Here is a 15863-nt window from a genome sequence, read left to right as displayed (position 1 = left end):
TTCCTTCTGTGTGTAGCACTGTAAATATAGACTGAGAAGCTGAATGAAGTATTATAGTGGAAAATAAAGGCAGATGGCCATGCGTTAGTGGAGGAAAGTGGAGGAGTGGAATGGCATGTTGCATGTGTAATAGTAGATAGAATGTGAAGATCAAACGTAAACCATGAAAAGGCACGATGAATTGTCATGCGGCATGAATGTAGCAATAGAAATAGAAAGGCAGGATGGAAATTAAATAAATTGCCGGTGCATGATGCATGCATGTGGCAGTAGAATGGAAAAGGATTCTACATAAAGCATCTTGAGTTAATGACACAAGTGCTAGGAATAAATTAGGATAGAAAAGGATTCTACATAAAGCATACTTGAGTGACATCAAGTGCTAGGAATAAATTATTGGTGTCATCAGTTAACAATAGAGGTGGAAATGGAAACCGAAGACAAATGATGTTCCCGATGAGCTATTTTCTGTTACATGTCATTAGGTGGAGGTAGATGTGTGAGGCATGAGAGAACGATGACGTGGAGGGCTATGGGATGAGAAAAATAGGTTAGCGGAGTTTTGCTTTATAAGAGTTTAAGGCCCTGTTCGTTTAGCTAAAAATTGACTTATACTAATACATATGCTGTTTTTATTACGAGAGCATAACACTGTTTGTTCGCTCAAAAATACTGTTGAAGTAGTTCCAACAACCTGTTCTTGCTTGAACTTATCAGCTAGTTTATGAACTAAAATTTATAATATTTTTTTTATAATAAAATAGTTTTAACCGGTTTATCGGTCAGCTTTAATACCAACCGAACAGGTTTATAGAGCGTGTCTAGCGTGTTGGGCTTGCGAGAGAACGCACTAGCAGTGGCTCTGTGTCGCCCCGGACGTCGTCCATGCCATCCCAGACGTCGTTCATGCCGTCTGCCGCTTCCCACGCGTATCCAATGCGTAACACCCGATTTACTTACTTTTGAAACATCCAGATACAATAGTTGTAATATAAAAAAAGACAGATAAAACACTTGAAACAAGCGTCTGAAACACTTGCGAAAACGTCTAAAAAACATTTGAAATTCATTGCAAACATATGCAACATTCAAATAAAACACTTGCAAATATACATATGAAACACCTGAAAACACTTGAAACATATGCTTGCAACGTGCATATATATGCAACATACAGATCTACTTTTGTAAGATCTAGACAAATAAAATACTGGTAACATTCGTCTGGAACAGATGAAACATTTAGAACATACACTTGAAACATACGTGCATAGCCATTATAACATGTGCAGCATCCCGATCTACTTTTGCGACATCAATATACAACACTTGCATACATCTAAAACATCTGAACACTTGAAACATATTATTACACCACGTGTTTTCAGCGTAGCATCTACTCGTTGTTTGGACGAATGAAGGCTCGTCGATGTGGAGCTCGAAGCCGCTGAGTGGCGCGGAGATCGTCGGTGTAGAGCTCGTTGGTGACACGGACCTCGATATAAGTAGAGGCAGACAGATAGAGCGCGGTCGTGTCGGGAGGCCTGAGTTAGGAAACGAGCTAGCAAATGCCTAGCGTGTCAGGCTCGCCATGCCCGGCGCGGGCGGACGCCAGGTGCGCGAGCGGAGGTGACATGGGCGAGGATGAGGTCGAGGTCCGTTCTACAAGTAGAGCAAGCGGGTGACGCAGGCGGGGCGGCGTGCATGGGCGAGCCTTTCCGTTCGCCTGAACTCTCGGCACGGCCTCCTGGCTCAACAGCTCGCTTATTCTGCAACTATCGCAAATGCACCGAGTCTACAAGTCTACTCCGAGCAAATTTCTATCACCACTACATCGTGCATACACGCGCCCAGCTGGATGAGCCGAGAAAGCTTATGTACTCAAACAACAGGCCACAAAATATTAGCCAGATTAAGCAAATATATTTTTTAGATTAATAAGGAATAAAACATCCCGGCCTTGTTAAGCAAATAATTTTGGCTCTGTTTAGATCTACAGAACTAACAACTAGTTAACTAATTTTTAGTCCCTAAATACTAAATAGGTAGACTAATTCTTAGTTCACTAGTCATAGATTAGTTGTTAATTCCCTGGTTCACTCATATAAGCTAATAGGACTAGTTGTTAGTCTTAGTTCATCCAAACAACTCCTTAATGTACCAAATCTCGCTAAACAGCAGACCCATGCCTAATCTGAGTGTCAACAATAAGTTTTGAACTTGATTGTTGAATCTAACTTTATACTAAATTGCAGGGCAAATTGAATGGTAGTTTCTTGAATTGCTAGATGAATTTTGCCAAATTATATGTGATGTTTTTTTGTGCGGCGTACTGAAAAAATTGGTAAACTCTTCTCAATCTCGTCCTGGTTCGAATTGTTTTCTATTATTACAGGCCGCATGTTATGGGCCTGTCAGCCTGTGGGCCGTTACATATCTCAACCCTCTCTCTTGGTCTGCCTGTCCATCCCGGCAAAGGCCTCCGCCTCCGCCGCCGCCTTCCGCCTGTTCTCAGCCCCTCCCGCACAGGCACAGCTGCACTCGTCCTGCTTCTCGTTTTCTCCCCGAACGGCTGAGCCCTAGCGAGCAGGTAGCGGCGGCCGGTGGCGGGCAGGGGCGCTGGGCGCAGGGCAGCCGCGAGCCGCCACTGCAGTCGGGAGCGCGTCGGCGTCGACGGGGGCTCACCGGCAGCGGCAGGGGCACTAAGGGCCGCGCGTCGGGCGGACGGCAGAGGGCGGCAGCACCAGCACAAGCGCAGCAACGACTAGCGAGGCGCGAGTCTGAATTTCCCTCATTCTGTAAGTTCAAACAGAGACATTCAGTTTGTCCCCAAATTACTTAGTCAAATATGTGTTAAAGAATTTCAGTTCATGCTCAATTATGTGTTATATATTTTCTATACGTATATTATGCAATTTCAACCATGCGGCATTATACTTATACATGTCAAATATTAGTTTTTTTTTGTTGTGAATTTTTTATATCCCTGTACATTTCTAATAACCAGCCCAAAATCCTGGGCCAGCCACTGCCCTCGAAGTGCCAGCGCAGTGAACACCGCTCTCCCATACCAGCGCCATGGGGCGCCCAAAGGGTGGCGCGGCGTCCTCCTCGAAGAAGGCGAAGCCGAAGCAGAAACAGCGAGGTGGCGTAGACTTCAAGGTACCACCAGCCCACCGATTTTGCTCTCTCCGAGACCTGATTCTAGGTTGCCGTGTTAAACCTTTTTCTGGCGGTTGCAGAAGTACAAGCACAAGGTCGGGCGCAAGCTTCCGCCGCCGAAGAATGCCACCAACACGGAGATCAAGTCCAAAGGTACGCCAGCCAAGGCAACCTTTTTTCTATTCTTTTTTGCCCTGCAATTTTAGGTTTTGTATTGTGAACTCGTGTTGTGTGTGCGTCCAGCGATCGTGCTGCCGGAGCAGAGCATGGCCTCGGAGAGGACGGGCATAGCAGTGAACAAGCGCGGGCTCACGCTGCGGGAGCTCCTGCAGCAGACGGGGCACTACAATGCCAATGTGCGTCGAGGTGAGTTTTTTCTCTAGTCTGTACGATGACACATTGGATAAACTAACATGATGCTCAATGCATCCTTAGCATCTAACTGTGTATATGTTTTTCTTTACGCTGAAGCTGCACTGAATGGAATAAAGGACATTGTTGTCAAGCACCCAACAGAGCTTAAACTGCACAAGGTTGCTATAATTGAGAAGCTGCAGGAAAGGATATGCGATACCGACAAGGTGGTCCGTGAATCACTATACACTATACTGCAGTCTCTGATCTTCCCATCTTTGAAAGAGGTATATCTCTTTCTCCCCCTTTTCTCTACTTTTGCTTGATTAGATAGATCTTTTAATTGAAATGGTTACTCATGATTGTTAGACTGCTATATTATGGGCTATTAGCATTGTCGTATGGGCTGTTATGTCCTGGGCTTGGGCTATAGGCGCCCCTTGGGGTTTTATGGTAGATGATCTTGGTTTATGCAAGGATCACCATTGATTGGGTGTTTCTATAAACCCTTGACAATCCTTGCCTATATATTGTACTCATTTGGTACCTCCATAATCAATCTACTAAGTTTTCCCGAGCCATCTCTTCTTTCATGGTATCAGAGAGTCTGGGTATTCCTGATTCTACCTCCGCTGCCCTAGCGCGCCTCCTCTCCTCGGCTGCGCTCCTCCCCAGCGCCCCCCCCTCGGCTGCGCTCCTCCCACCCATCTGGCTCCCTACTGCGATGCCTGGACTCCTCCCCCCCTCCCCAACACAGCCGCCACCCGCCGGGCCGCCGGCCAATCCAATTGCTGCCGAAAGAAATCCCCACGTGTTTCAAGCCTGGACAATCGATGCCAGCATAATCACGTTTAGATCTGCACTTCGTCTGTCCAAGTCTCGAGGCCGAATGGCGAAATTGGTATTTCAGTGGTGGCCGATTTTGCCGATGGAAAAGTGGTTGCGCTGTCTGCTGCCGATGCGATGCGCGCGCCTGCCGCAGCAATCCAGCTGCAGCATGCAGCCCCGCAGCCGCCGCTGAAAGGAGCCCAGGCTGCCGCTTTGGAGCGCGCCGCCGACCGCCCATGCTCGCGACGCCTGGCAGCGCCGAGACAGGAACGCGCCGACGCTGGCTCCCGCGGACGGGGATGATGAGGACGACCTCTCCGATCACGCCTCCAACCACAACGACAACACCGATCTGCATCAAGCCCTCCTTCTGCAAGAGGCTGCTGCAATCGCCAACCTCCACTCCTAGGCTGTTGCGGTCCAGAACATCTGCAATCTTGTCACGGTTGTTCTCGACCTCAACGCCGGCAATTTCAATCGGTGGCGCGATCAGTTCCTCATCGTTGGGAAGTATTCCCTTCAACACCATGTCCTGCAGGACTTACCGGCGCCTGGTTTCCCTGACTGGCAGGGCATGGATTGCGTTGTCAAGTCATGGATCCTCTGCACCATAGTTTTTACGGCGGCGTGGTGAGGCGCGGCGACCCACCACCTTCACACCTTTACAGCGTCTATGGCGCGCGGCGTGGCGACGCCATACACACATCGGCGTGGCGAATACATACATTATAGTCTAGGATATTAGAAAATTATATTGACAAATGGTAATGCAAATGTAGCTTAAAAGGTATAGTCTACAATATTAGCAAATCAAAATAGCAATGTAAATGTAGCACAAAAGACATAGAACTCTCTCATCTCTCAAACTTCCAAATCTCTCATCTCTCAAAAGTCGTCCCATGCATCCTAACTCAACCGCCTCGGTAAATCAGGCCTAGCCCGCTAGCCCACACCAGTCCACTACCATCACCAATATATAAACGAAATCAGAAACCCTAGAGACTCCACCCTCTCTCCTCTCCTCACTCCACTCTCCAGAGCGACGACGCTCAAGCGCGACTCCCTCTCCTCCGAGCGATTGCGCTCAAGCGCGACTCCCTCTCCTCCGAGCGACTCCCCCTCTCCCCCAGCGACGGCGCACAGGACCGCGCCCCTCTCCCTCCCCCACACCCTCCCTCTCTCCCACCTGACCGCGCCCCTCCGACCGGAGCCAGCTCCCTCTTCTCCCTCTCTGACCGGTGGCATCGGCGCGTGTGGAGGCCGGATCCGGCGGCGGCGAGGCCAGATCTGGCTCAGCTGCCTCGTCTCCCTCCCTGAGCAGCGCGGATCCGTGGCGCGCAGGGGCGGCCACGGCGGCGCAGCGCAGGAACCCTCCACCGACGGCGGGCTCGCGGTGTCCTTCCACGGCGACGGCTAGCTGGTCGCGAGCACGGGGGCGGGCGGAGGGCGACCGTCCCGGCGGCCGACGGCGGCGGCGACTCGGAGGGCTGCTTGCGGTTGCGTCTCGGGCTCGGTCTCGGAGGGCTCCAATCGGCCACTCGGCCTATACAGGTACCCTCACGGCCTCACCCTCACCCTCACCGATGTCACCATCGCCTGCACGGCCACGTGCGGCACCGACTTCTTCGACCTTGCCGTCACCTGCAGCTTTGGCCGAGCCGCGCGGACCTCCGCTCGGTTTCCCACCGCTGCCCGTCCTCCCGGTGCCCGCAGTCCGTCACGTCTACACGCGCCGGGAGCGCCCAGCTACTGTCCGACCACCTGCTGCTGCTGTTCAGTCAGCCGCTGTTCCGCCAGCTGCTGCCCCTACGCCGCGCCAGGAGAGCCCAGCTGTTGAGCGCCCAGCTGCTGCACCTGCGCCATTGCCTAAGGGTGCTGTTGCTGTCCCCCCAGTGATCAACCAGCACCCCATGGCCACGCGCGCGAAGACCGGCTTCCGGATTCTGCTCTGTATCATGCTACGCCACTGTCTCCAATGCCCAAGAGTCCAAGACCTTCCGCAGCGCACTCGCCGATCCGAATTGGCGTGCTGCTATGGAGGAAGAACATGCTACTCTTCTCCAAAACCACACATGGGATCTTGTTCCCCACCCCCCTCGGGCTAATGTGGTCACTGGGAAGTGGATTTTCAAGCACAAGTTCAACGCCGACGGGTCACTTGAGCGGTACAAGGCACGCTGGGTCCTTCGTGGCTTCACTCAGCGGCCTGGCGTGGATTTTTCAGAGACTTTCAGTCCAGTTGTGAAGCCTGCCACAGTTCGCACCGTGCTTTCTCTGGCTTTGTCTCACCAGAGGCCCGTGCACCAGCTCGATGTGAAGAATGCCTTCCTACATGGCACCTTGTCAGAGACAGTGTATTGTGTACAGCCGTCTGGCTTTGAGGATCCCACCCACCCGGACTTCGTGTGTCAGCTCAACAAGTCCTTGTATGGGTTGAAGCAGGCTCCTCGCGCTTGGTACAGTCGGTTCGCCACTTTTCTGTTGTCTCTCGGGTTTGTCGAAGCCAAGTCAAACACCTCGCTCTTCGTCTACAGGCGCGGCTCAGATATTGCCTATCTCCTCCTGTATGTGGATGACATCGTCCTCACAGCCTCCTCCTCGGGTCTCCTTCGACGGATCATTTCGGCCCTCCAACAGGAGTTCTCAATGAAGGATCTTGGCAAACCGCATCACTTTCTCGGTATGCATGTTCAGCAGTGTGGTGACGGTCTCTTCCTTTCACAACAACAGTATATGATGGATGTCTTGGACCGTTCTGGGATGGCTGAGTGTAAGTCGTGCTCTACTCCAGTCGACACAAACCCCAAGGTTGCAGCTGCTGATGGTCCTCCTGTGGCTGATGCAACAGATTATCGAAATCTTGCTGGCGCATTACAGTATCTGACCTTCACACGGCCTGACATCGCCTATGATGTCCAGCAAGTCTGCCTTCACATGTATGACCCACGGGCACCACACTTGGCAGCACTCAAGTGCATCCTTTGCTATGTTCGGGGCACTCTCCACTTGGGTCTACTATTGCGGCCATCTCCCTCCACTGATCTTGTGGTCTACACTGACGCTGATTGGGCTGGTTGCCCTGACACGCGCAAGTCCACCTCGGGCTACACCGTGTTCCTCGGTGATAATCTCGTCTCCTGGTCCTCCAAGCGTCAGAATACAGTCTCCAGATCCAGTGCTGAAGCTGAGTACCGCGCAGTGGCCAATGGTGTTGCTGAGGCGTCTTGGCTGCATCAGCTCCTGCTCGAGCTCCATGCCCCCCTTCGGCGAGCTACTTTGGTCTATTGTGACAACATTAGCGTTGTCTACATGTCTTCCAACCCGGTTCAGCATCAGCGCACCAAGCACATCGAGATTGACCTCCATTTCGTTCGGGAGAAGGTTGCCGCTGGTCATGTTCATGTCCTGCATGTGCCAACCTGATGTTCTTACATGTTGCATTGCATCTTGACATTCCAGTTTTCTGTAAATACACCAGTAACAAACTAATAACAATTAATATTGTTCGTGTGGTATCATGCTCTCTACTAACCACAGTATGACGCCTGCTTATTTGTTGCATTCACAAATATATCGTAGAAGTTTATCTTTTTATTTTTGGCAATTTCAAGCGCATCGTTCTTTATTTGCGTAGCTTTGTTATGCCTTGCCCAGTTAATTTTTCTAGCTTTTGGCTTCAGATGTGAGACTATATTTCTGCTTACAGGATAATGCTATATCTATGCGGAGTACACTGTTTTTGCTGATGGCTAATATTCTGAATGGAACGACCCATCTCTCTGTGGATATCCAGCTAATGGCTTTCAGGTTTTTGGAGCTTGTGGTTCTTAATTTCTCGTCATCCTTTTCTAGTTATGCTGAACAGGTAAGTGAGCTGCTTTCACAGTTGGTGTATTGAATGATGAGACACTTCTATTGTTCTGAGAAAATTATTTTGCTGTGAGATGTATATTCCTTGCTTCTATTGCTTAATTAGTTGTACTATCTCCATCCATTAATATCTGACATTGGTTAGTTCAATTTTGAACTAACCAGTGTCAAATGTTAATTTATGGAGAGAGTACTTTTTTCTAAAACTTGAATCTGTTGACTACCACAACTTGTTTCATAGTCCAGCTTTTATCAAGTAACTATACCTACTAAGGAATATATGTTTTATTCGAATTGCTTCTCACTCCTAGAAATTGTATATTTGCTGACCATATCCATTACCAACTTATAGTTTCATTTGTATTATCTTTTTATGACAGACCTTCAACAATTTTGTTGCCGTACTGAGCAATGACAGAATCAACCTACATGATAGGAATAAACTTAACAGTGTCCTTAGTGGGCTTGGGCACTGCCTTTCCTTGGTTTCTAAAGCGATAGAAAATGATGATACATCAAATCGACAGGTTTGTATGCTGAACTCAGTAAATAATCTTTTGTATTTTTAATAGAATAAAATGTACATTCCTCGCACGTTTGTAGCTACAGTGAGAAACTTGATGAAGTAGAAAATCTGTGTGTTCTGGAATGTGTATGTGTTAAAAAACATTATAGCTATACTCCATTGATGAAAGCCTTTGCTCATCGCCTACAGGCTCATAACCTCTCTGCAAGGGAACTTTGGAAATTTACCACTGATGAAGACAGCGCAGGAGGTAGCTAAGCCTTCCCAACTCTCTCCTCCTTATCTTTTAGTTATAGAATCTGCTATGCAATTTATGTTGTTGAGCCATCTTTTATTGGGACAAAGTAGCACTTGAATGTGAATTTAATGTTGCCTGCCAATATCCTCAGAGATTGCTCGAGATGAACTACACAAATCACTCACAGTTTGCTACATTTATTTTTGTTTTCATGGTACTTCTAGTTTGCTGGTCTTCCTAAAATGAATGACAGAATGTTAAAAGTCGTAAATCTTGCATAATATTAGATGGCTCTGTTAGAGTAGCACTTCTGTTTTCTTTCTTATCATTGGATTGGTAAGTGTTCAATCAGCATTCGGGTTACTTAATGGAGAGTTTATGGAAATTTTGGTACTTTTAATTCATATACCAAGAGTGCAGACAATATTTTTAAAGAAATGACTCTCTTAAGGATCATTAATTCATCATAATATAAACAGCTGTTTCAACCCTTCCAGATCTTTTTTCCTTTTTGAATCACTGTACTTACTACCTGATTTGATGTTATTTGTTTATGTCCCGTTCATTCAACTTTGTTATTGTTATCATATACTTCTTCTGTACTGCAGGGGCATTTTCAATGTCCAATTTATTAGTGAAGCTTCAGAACCTTGTCCAAATCCTCATTAATTCTGTAGAGGTTTCAGCTTCAGATCTCTGTGCAAAGTCGGCTCTTGATGCTCAGTCAAGTGAAGCGTTGCTATCAGCCCTTCATTGTCTGGATCTAATATGTAGGATATTTGTTCATGAGGTGAAGAAACCTCAGTTGAAATTCCCCATATCCAAAACTCAGTGTGGGCCTGACTGGTTGAGAAGTTCCTTACTGGTACATCTAAAGAATTTATGGGGAGTGAAGCGTTTGTTTCATGGAAAGGTACGAAAGTTGTTCCCTTGATGTTACCACCACCAACTGGTTTTAGAATAACTTCTTGATCAACCCAAAAGAGAGTAACATAAGTATTCTTTTCCTTGCAAAGAAAAAGAAGAAACATGCATGGTTTTGATTTGCTAGACTTAGGTAGAGTTGTAGGAACTGAGTACCTTTTCATGGAACTCAGGAGCAACAATATACCATGCTACGGTTGTGTTGTATTTATGTATAATTGCATATGCTTAAGCCTAATCAAGCTATGCTTGAGTTAGCTCAGCGCAGCTGAGTCTAAGGCATGGGCTCAAATGGCTTGTTGAGCTTGAGCATTTTTGGCAGCGCTACATGCATCACATGTTTTGAGGGCTCAGTTCATGTTTGAGCATTTTTTGCTGCCCTATGAATACACAGACTTCATGCACTGACGTTTGCTTTGTTTCTAGACTTGTTAATTGTAAAAATGATAGTTCCGGGACAACACTTGGATCATGACTAGACAACCATTCCGCTGGATTTTGTCGCTGATGATGTGTTCCTATCAAGATTTAATTTTCTGATTTAGATATCTGTTTATGCTTTAGAATAAAATTATGGTTGTATCTTTTGCACCTTACTTATTGCAAACTTCTTTCTCATGGCAGGGAGACGACAAATTTTTCATTTTCAATTTAAGGATTGCTGAAATATTTCTGCGTTCGAATGTATGGATAGATAACACTGTGTTTTCAGCTGAAGAATTTTGCCTTTTTGTGTCTTCTCTGTTCGCAAAGGTTGTTCCTTGCTCATCAATTTTAACTGCATGGATACTGTTTTGTCATTATGTTATGTATTTGCATTATCTATTTAACATCCTTTTGTTTTTATCAGGCAAAAACACTTCGCAATAAGGATCTCATCGAGATGTATTTGAGCCCACTTATAACTTGCATTCCAGGTCTTATATCCAATGCCCCAGATGACTCAAAAGGCTATTTGTTGGAGGTATTGATTGATTTGCTTTCTAGTCTGTAACATTTTTATATTATTGCATTTGCCAAAATAAAACACTTTGTTCAAGTGCAGGCATTTACGGACGCATTTAGAGATTGCAAGGTGGATTCCAAGCTAATTTTGCCATATTTGGATGCAGTTGGAGAAATGCTGCTTCCTGTAGGTTCTTTATCTGACACTATGCTAAACATACCATTTACATGCTTAAGTATTAATTATTCTGTATGTAAATGTATGGCATCTTGAACAAGATTCAATCAAACCTTTAAAAATTGACTACTAATATTATGAGAAAATATATCCAGATTAAAGATTGACTTGTTGCTTGACTGGAAGTAAAGATATGTTCTTTGTAAAAGATGCCTTCGTCACACAATGTTTTTGTAGGTTTCACTAGCACATTGCAATTAAAGCAAAGTTGGCTCTTTGAAACCATTGGAGGTCTAAAATGCCTCACATTTTTATACATACAACAGTAAGTAGGGCTTGAAGGAGAGCATGTGGCGTGCCCAATGAAAACCACTAAATCATTGATGATACGCAAAAAAAGAAGAAGATAATTTAGCTAAAAGATAATTACACCTAGAACTTCTTGGTAACAGTTACACAAAAAAGAGATGTTTGTGGATCCTGACATATGATGTATAATATCTTCCCCTTGTCTATGGTTAGGAGAAAACAGGCATATGGCTTGCTGAAAATGATTCAGGTGTGTTAGGCTATCATGACGCATGGATACAGGAGCTACCTGGAATTTTGCTACAATCAATTGATAAAGCCCCCTTAGTTACAAAGGTCTGCTATAGGTTTTATTTATCCACTAAGAATCGTTATGCTTGATATGTGATCTGGAGTTTGTATACTTTGAGCATACTAAAGCTTTGTCGCTTGTCTATTCCATGGCTGTCTGGATTATTTTAGGTTGCTTTGGAGCTTCTTCTAAGAATTGGGCAATACTTCCCCACAGTGGACTGTGGAAGCCTGCGCCCCTTCATAAAGTTATTTGGTGTTGAATGTAATTACTACACAGTGATCATCTTACCGTTTTATTTTATTTATCATTCTTTTTTTTGTTTTGAACTAATGTCTTTTACTGACAGCATTACCAGGAACTATGGATCTTGGTCCTTTTGTTAAACTTCCTCACGATTGCCAAGAACTTGCCATTTCATGCCTTTATTATTTCCCCAGTCTGCTCCCTGACATCGTTGGGCCATTGGCCTCAGCTTGCTTAAGTAAGCTATTTTGCTTAAGTTGTCGCCACTTGATTTTGTAGCACTATAGTTGATTTTCATGTTATAAATTCTGGGTACTCCATATAACCTATGAAATCCAGGTGATGTGCTGGAACCCACCATACTGTTCAGGGTCATTGAGGTCCTACAGTCAACATACAAGGCTGGTAGTTTACATATAACAGAGCAACTCAGTTTCTTGTTGCTGCTAATGGCAAGATTCAGAGTTCATCCTGGTGATTACTGAACATTCTTTCCATTTACTGCCGTCTGCTAGTAAAATTCAGATGTTGCTCTTAATGGATTGATTATTTTATCTGAATATGTGTCTTCAATAATTCTGGTGTTTCATTACCTGGGCCTCTTTGTTTTCCTCTGACAAGTATATTTTATTTTATTAAATTAATCTAGGGGACTTAGTTACTCTGGAGGGTTCTAGCAAGGTCTCAAATTGGGATACTTTCAAGTCGTTGAATCGCCTAATTTTGACTTCCCTATCTGAAATGGGTGATGGCTCTCTGGTCCTTGAATTGATATGGAATAACTTATCTAATGCAATTGTGAGTTTTTCTAAACTTTGCTTCCATTTCATGTTTTATCGCAACAACCATTAAACTCACCTGTCATTTGCTTTATTGCAGGCTCAAAAACCATCGTTGCATAACATGAATGGTTTGTTTAGAATTATTGTTACACTTGATGCCGGAACTAGTAAGCTCATGAATGGCGATGTTGTAAAGCTTATAGCTGGTTACTTGGTTGATGCATCTTTGGTGCGTACTTTTTTCCAATTTTAGAGCTCTGACACTCATACTTGGGTGATTTGATACATTTTTTCCATTATTTTGCTCTAACTAATCTTCAGGAGAACAGGGAGGCATATTATTTTATTGAAAATTCAAAAGGGTGGTTAAGTTGGCATGGGAGCAATATTATTTTACTCGAAATTCCGAAAGGATTTGATACATTTTTCCCCATTATTTTGCTCTAACTAATCTTCAAGGGAACAGGGACACATAGTATTTTATTCAAAATTCAAAAGGGTGGTTAACTTGGCACGGGAGGAATAGTATTTTACTCAAATTCCGAAAGGGTGATTAGGTTGGCGTCTCCCAAGTCCCAAATATAAATCACAGTTTCAATGATAGTGCATACTTTGTAGTGAGATTGAAAAAATCATATTGAATCGTATAATGGCCAATACTCGCATTATCTAGCAAGTCCAAGGATATGGCACACCCTGTTCGCTTCGCTGAAAAGCCATAGCTGAAAGTACTGTTCGCTGATTTGTTGTGAGAGAAAAACACTCTTCCTTCGCTGAAACAGTATGGCTCATAAGACAAGCGAACAGGGCCAATTGGATGCGAAGCACCACTCTTTTATTTAGCTGAACTGGCTGCAGATGTTCCCAGTTCCCGCGATTGTTTTATACTGTACATTCTGGTTCTGAATAGGAATATATCTCACCCCCACTGAATATGTTTTTATCTGCAGATCTGTCTAAAACCATTGAATTTGGGTTTTCAACCCGATAAGACAAGACTATTTCAGTACTTTATCAAGCCATGCACCATCATGTTTGACAAGAATGACAAGGTTCTTCGCAGCACATTGGAGATACTCAAATCTTTTGTAACAGGAGATGATCATCTGCTTTCATCTATCTCCAAATTAAACTACCCAGGAGAGCTGTCATGTCGAGTTTGCATTGCCACAACCATACTCATTTTCCTATGCAATGACCAGAAACTCCATAGGAATCTTTCTCTTGGCAAATCGGTTATTAAAGGCATCCTGGAATATGTAAGGCATCAGCTGGTAAGTGATGGTTAGCAATTACAGAAATGGTTTTGTTTAATTGTCATATTGATTAATAAATTTAAATTTCCTAGCCATAAAATTGTTTTTTTTATTTAATGTCAGTTTGTGGATGAGTGTATCCCCCCCCCCCCCCCCCCCCCCCCAAAAAAAAAAAAAGAGAGGAGGGAAGTCCCAACAGAAATCGTTTTGCTTGTTGATGTCTCAATTAATTACGGATTTCCTAGCTTAAAAAAACTGTTTGACTTGTGCTAAGCTAAATCAGTTTCTTGATTCTTGATTTATCATGCTCAAATGTAGTTGTGGGAGTTTGGGATATATACTACTGTTCAAAGTTCATGCAGACTTGTTCTTCTAATTGTTTCACATTATGTTGATTCCTGCTGCAGGATTCTAGTGTGCCTGATGTAACACATGTAGAAAAACAAAAGTTAAAATCTGCTTTTGAGCAACTCAAGACCAAAGCATTGCAGTTGAATTGCTGGGCTAGAAGTGAGCTGGAGGGGCTTTCAAGTGCTACGTGATGTAAAGTGAGTTTTTTTTTTGTGACTATATGATGCTACTAGTTTTGTTGAATGCAAATGAGCAATTCAATTGTATTCCAGGATATGGGCAACACCATATTATTGTTTCTTCCACATGATTGACAGAGATGGATAGAGTTTCACAAGAGAGGATTGGGGTCGCCATTCACAGTCAGGGTGCATGCCATTTTCTAACTTGATACATTTGTGCACCCCAGGTTCTGGCTGTTACGGATAGGGTACAAAGGTCAGTATTTAGAATTTTGGATACACATGATAAGTGCTTACGTATATCAGCCAATTAAGTGGGTTTCATCAACCCCCAGACTTTAGTAGTCTAATCGAACCAGTATAACACAGGAAGAAATGGTTCTTGTTTATCGATGTACCCATATATACCCGTTTTCTTAATTTTCACATATATAGTTGTAATGGCCAACAAACCTGTTACCACTCATCAGTTAACTAGTAGCTCTGGATTCTGAAGCACAAACCGTCCAGTAGATCTATAATAATGATCCTGCTTGTAGTTTGCTTACTTGTACTCCCTGTTCATCCAATAACAGTCCTATTACTGCAGGTGTGACCTGCCTCTTATCAAAGTATCGAACAATTCAATGTTCATGTCGGCAATGTGTTGAGTGCCCGAAACGCTGATCACCAACTCCAAGTAGACTAGCTGATGCGATGACCTCATAGGTGGACTTGAACAAAACTCTGTACCGCTATGTAAATGCAGAAATTTTGATATCACATTTATTTCAGGCCTCCAGTCTCATTGGTTGTCCCAGTTTATTTTCTTTTGTTCCTGAAAGTTTTGGTGGCCTATCGGTCAATCGGTCATCATTTGATCTGATTGCTTGCCCCAGATGCACGGCTGGTTCTGTAGGCGCCGTTTGCGGGTGTGGTTAGGAGGCGCCAGAGGGCCAGCTAGTTTGGTGACTGCTGTCTGCTGTGCTTTTTGGAGTGGGGACTTAAAGGCACGACTATTAAAGAATTGTTGCCGTTATAGATGACGAAGGATTGAGGTGGTTAAACTCTAATGCAGACCAATGCGTCTATTTTATGCAATGGTTTCACTTTCACCACTCTCTATTCATGGAAATCTCATTGGAAGCCAATGCTAGCTTTTTAATCCTCTCTTTGCCATGTGAGTTCCTCTTCGTTCTGACAAAAGCGCTACGAGTTTACAACACGCGGTGGCTTGCGTTTTAGGTTAGGTGAAGCCATCGCTCTCGCTCCTTGTGCCTTAATAAGGCCAACTTGAGTTGATCCGGATGCATATACATGGTGCGGATGTGGACTCCGGGACTACCGGACCCGTAGCGTTGGGCGTGGCCCAACTACCTGAATAGATCTCATTACATAACAGTCGAATAGGTGGGGTCTTTCTGCGTGGCGTCTGTACCGT

General features: G+C 44.6%; 1 protein-coding gene across 2 annotated transcripts; it reads left to right on the top strand.

Moving 5' to 3' along the window:
• The first annotated feature begins 2078 nt into the window (after positions 1-2078).
• Positions 2079-15708, top strand: LOC136495468 (uncharacterized). Of its 2 annotated transcripts, XM_066491401.1 has the most exons (22): positions 2079-2798; positions 3008-3162; positions 3243-3315; positions 3406-3528; positions 3634-3803; positions 8051-8209; positions 8595-8741; positions 8930-8990; positions 9587-9891; positions 10527-10655; positions 10753-10866; positions 10948-11034; positions 11548-11670; positions 11797-11890; positions 11976-12110; positions 12212-12346; positions 12522-12670; positions 12752-12883; positions 13605-13928; positions 14318-14458; positions 14534-14699; positions 15033-15708. In XM_066491401.1, the coding sequence occupies exons 2-20, from the start codon at positions 3079-3081 to the stop codon at positions 14450-14452; spliced, it is 2679 nt and encodes an 892-aa protein (XP_066347498.1). In that variant the 5' UTR covers positions 2079-2798; positions 3008-3078; the 3' UTR covers positions 14453-14458; positions 14534-14699; positions 15033-15708. The 2 variants fall into 2 exon arrangements, with proteins under 2 accessions (XP_066347498.1, XP_066347497.1); XM_066491400.1 differs by lacking the exons at positions 13605-13928; positions 14318-14458; positions 14534-14699; positions 15033-15708 and having other exon boundaries at positions 3026-3162; positions 12752-13432.
• The last annotated feature ends 155 nt before the right edge of the window (positions 15709-15863 follow it).

The sequence above is a fragment of the Miscanthus floridulus genome, chromosome 12 (genome assembly GCF_019320115.1).
Source record: "Miscanthus floridulus cultivar M001 chromosome 12, ASM1932011v1, whole genome shotgun sequence".
NCBI classification, from domain to species: domain Eukaryota; kingdom Viridiplantae; phylum Streptophyta; class Magnoliopsida; order Poales; family Poaceae; genus Miscanthus; species Miscanthus floridulus.
The sequence above is the reverse complement of the archived record's forward strand: the minus strand, read 5'-3'. Positions and strand labels throughout refer to the sequence as shown.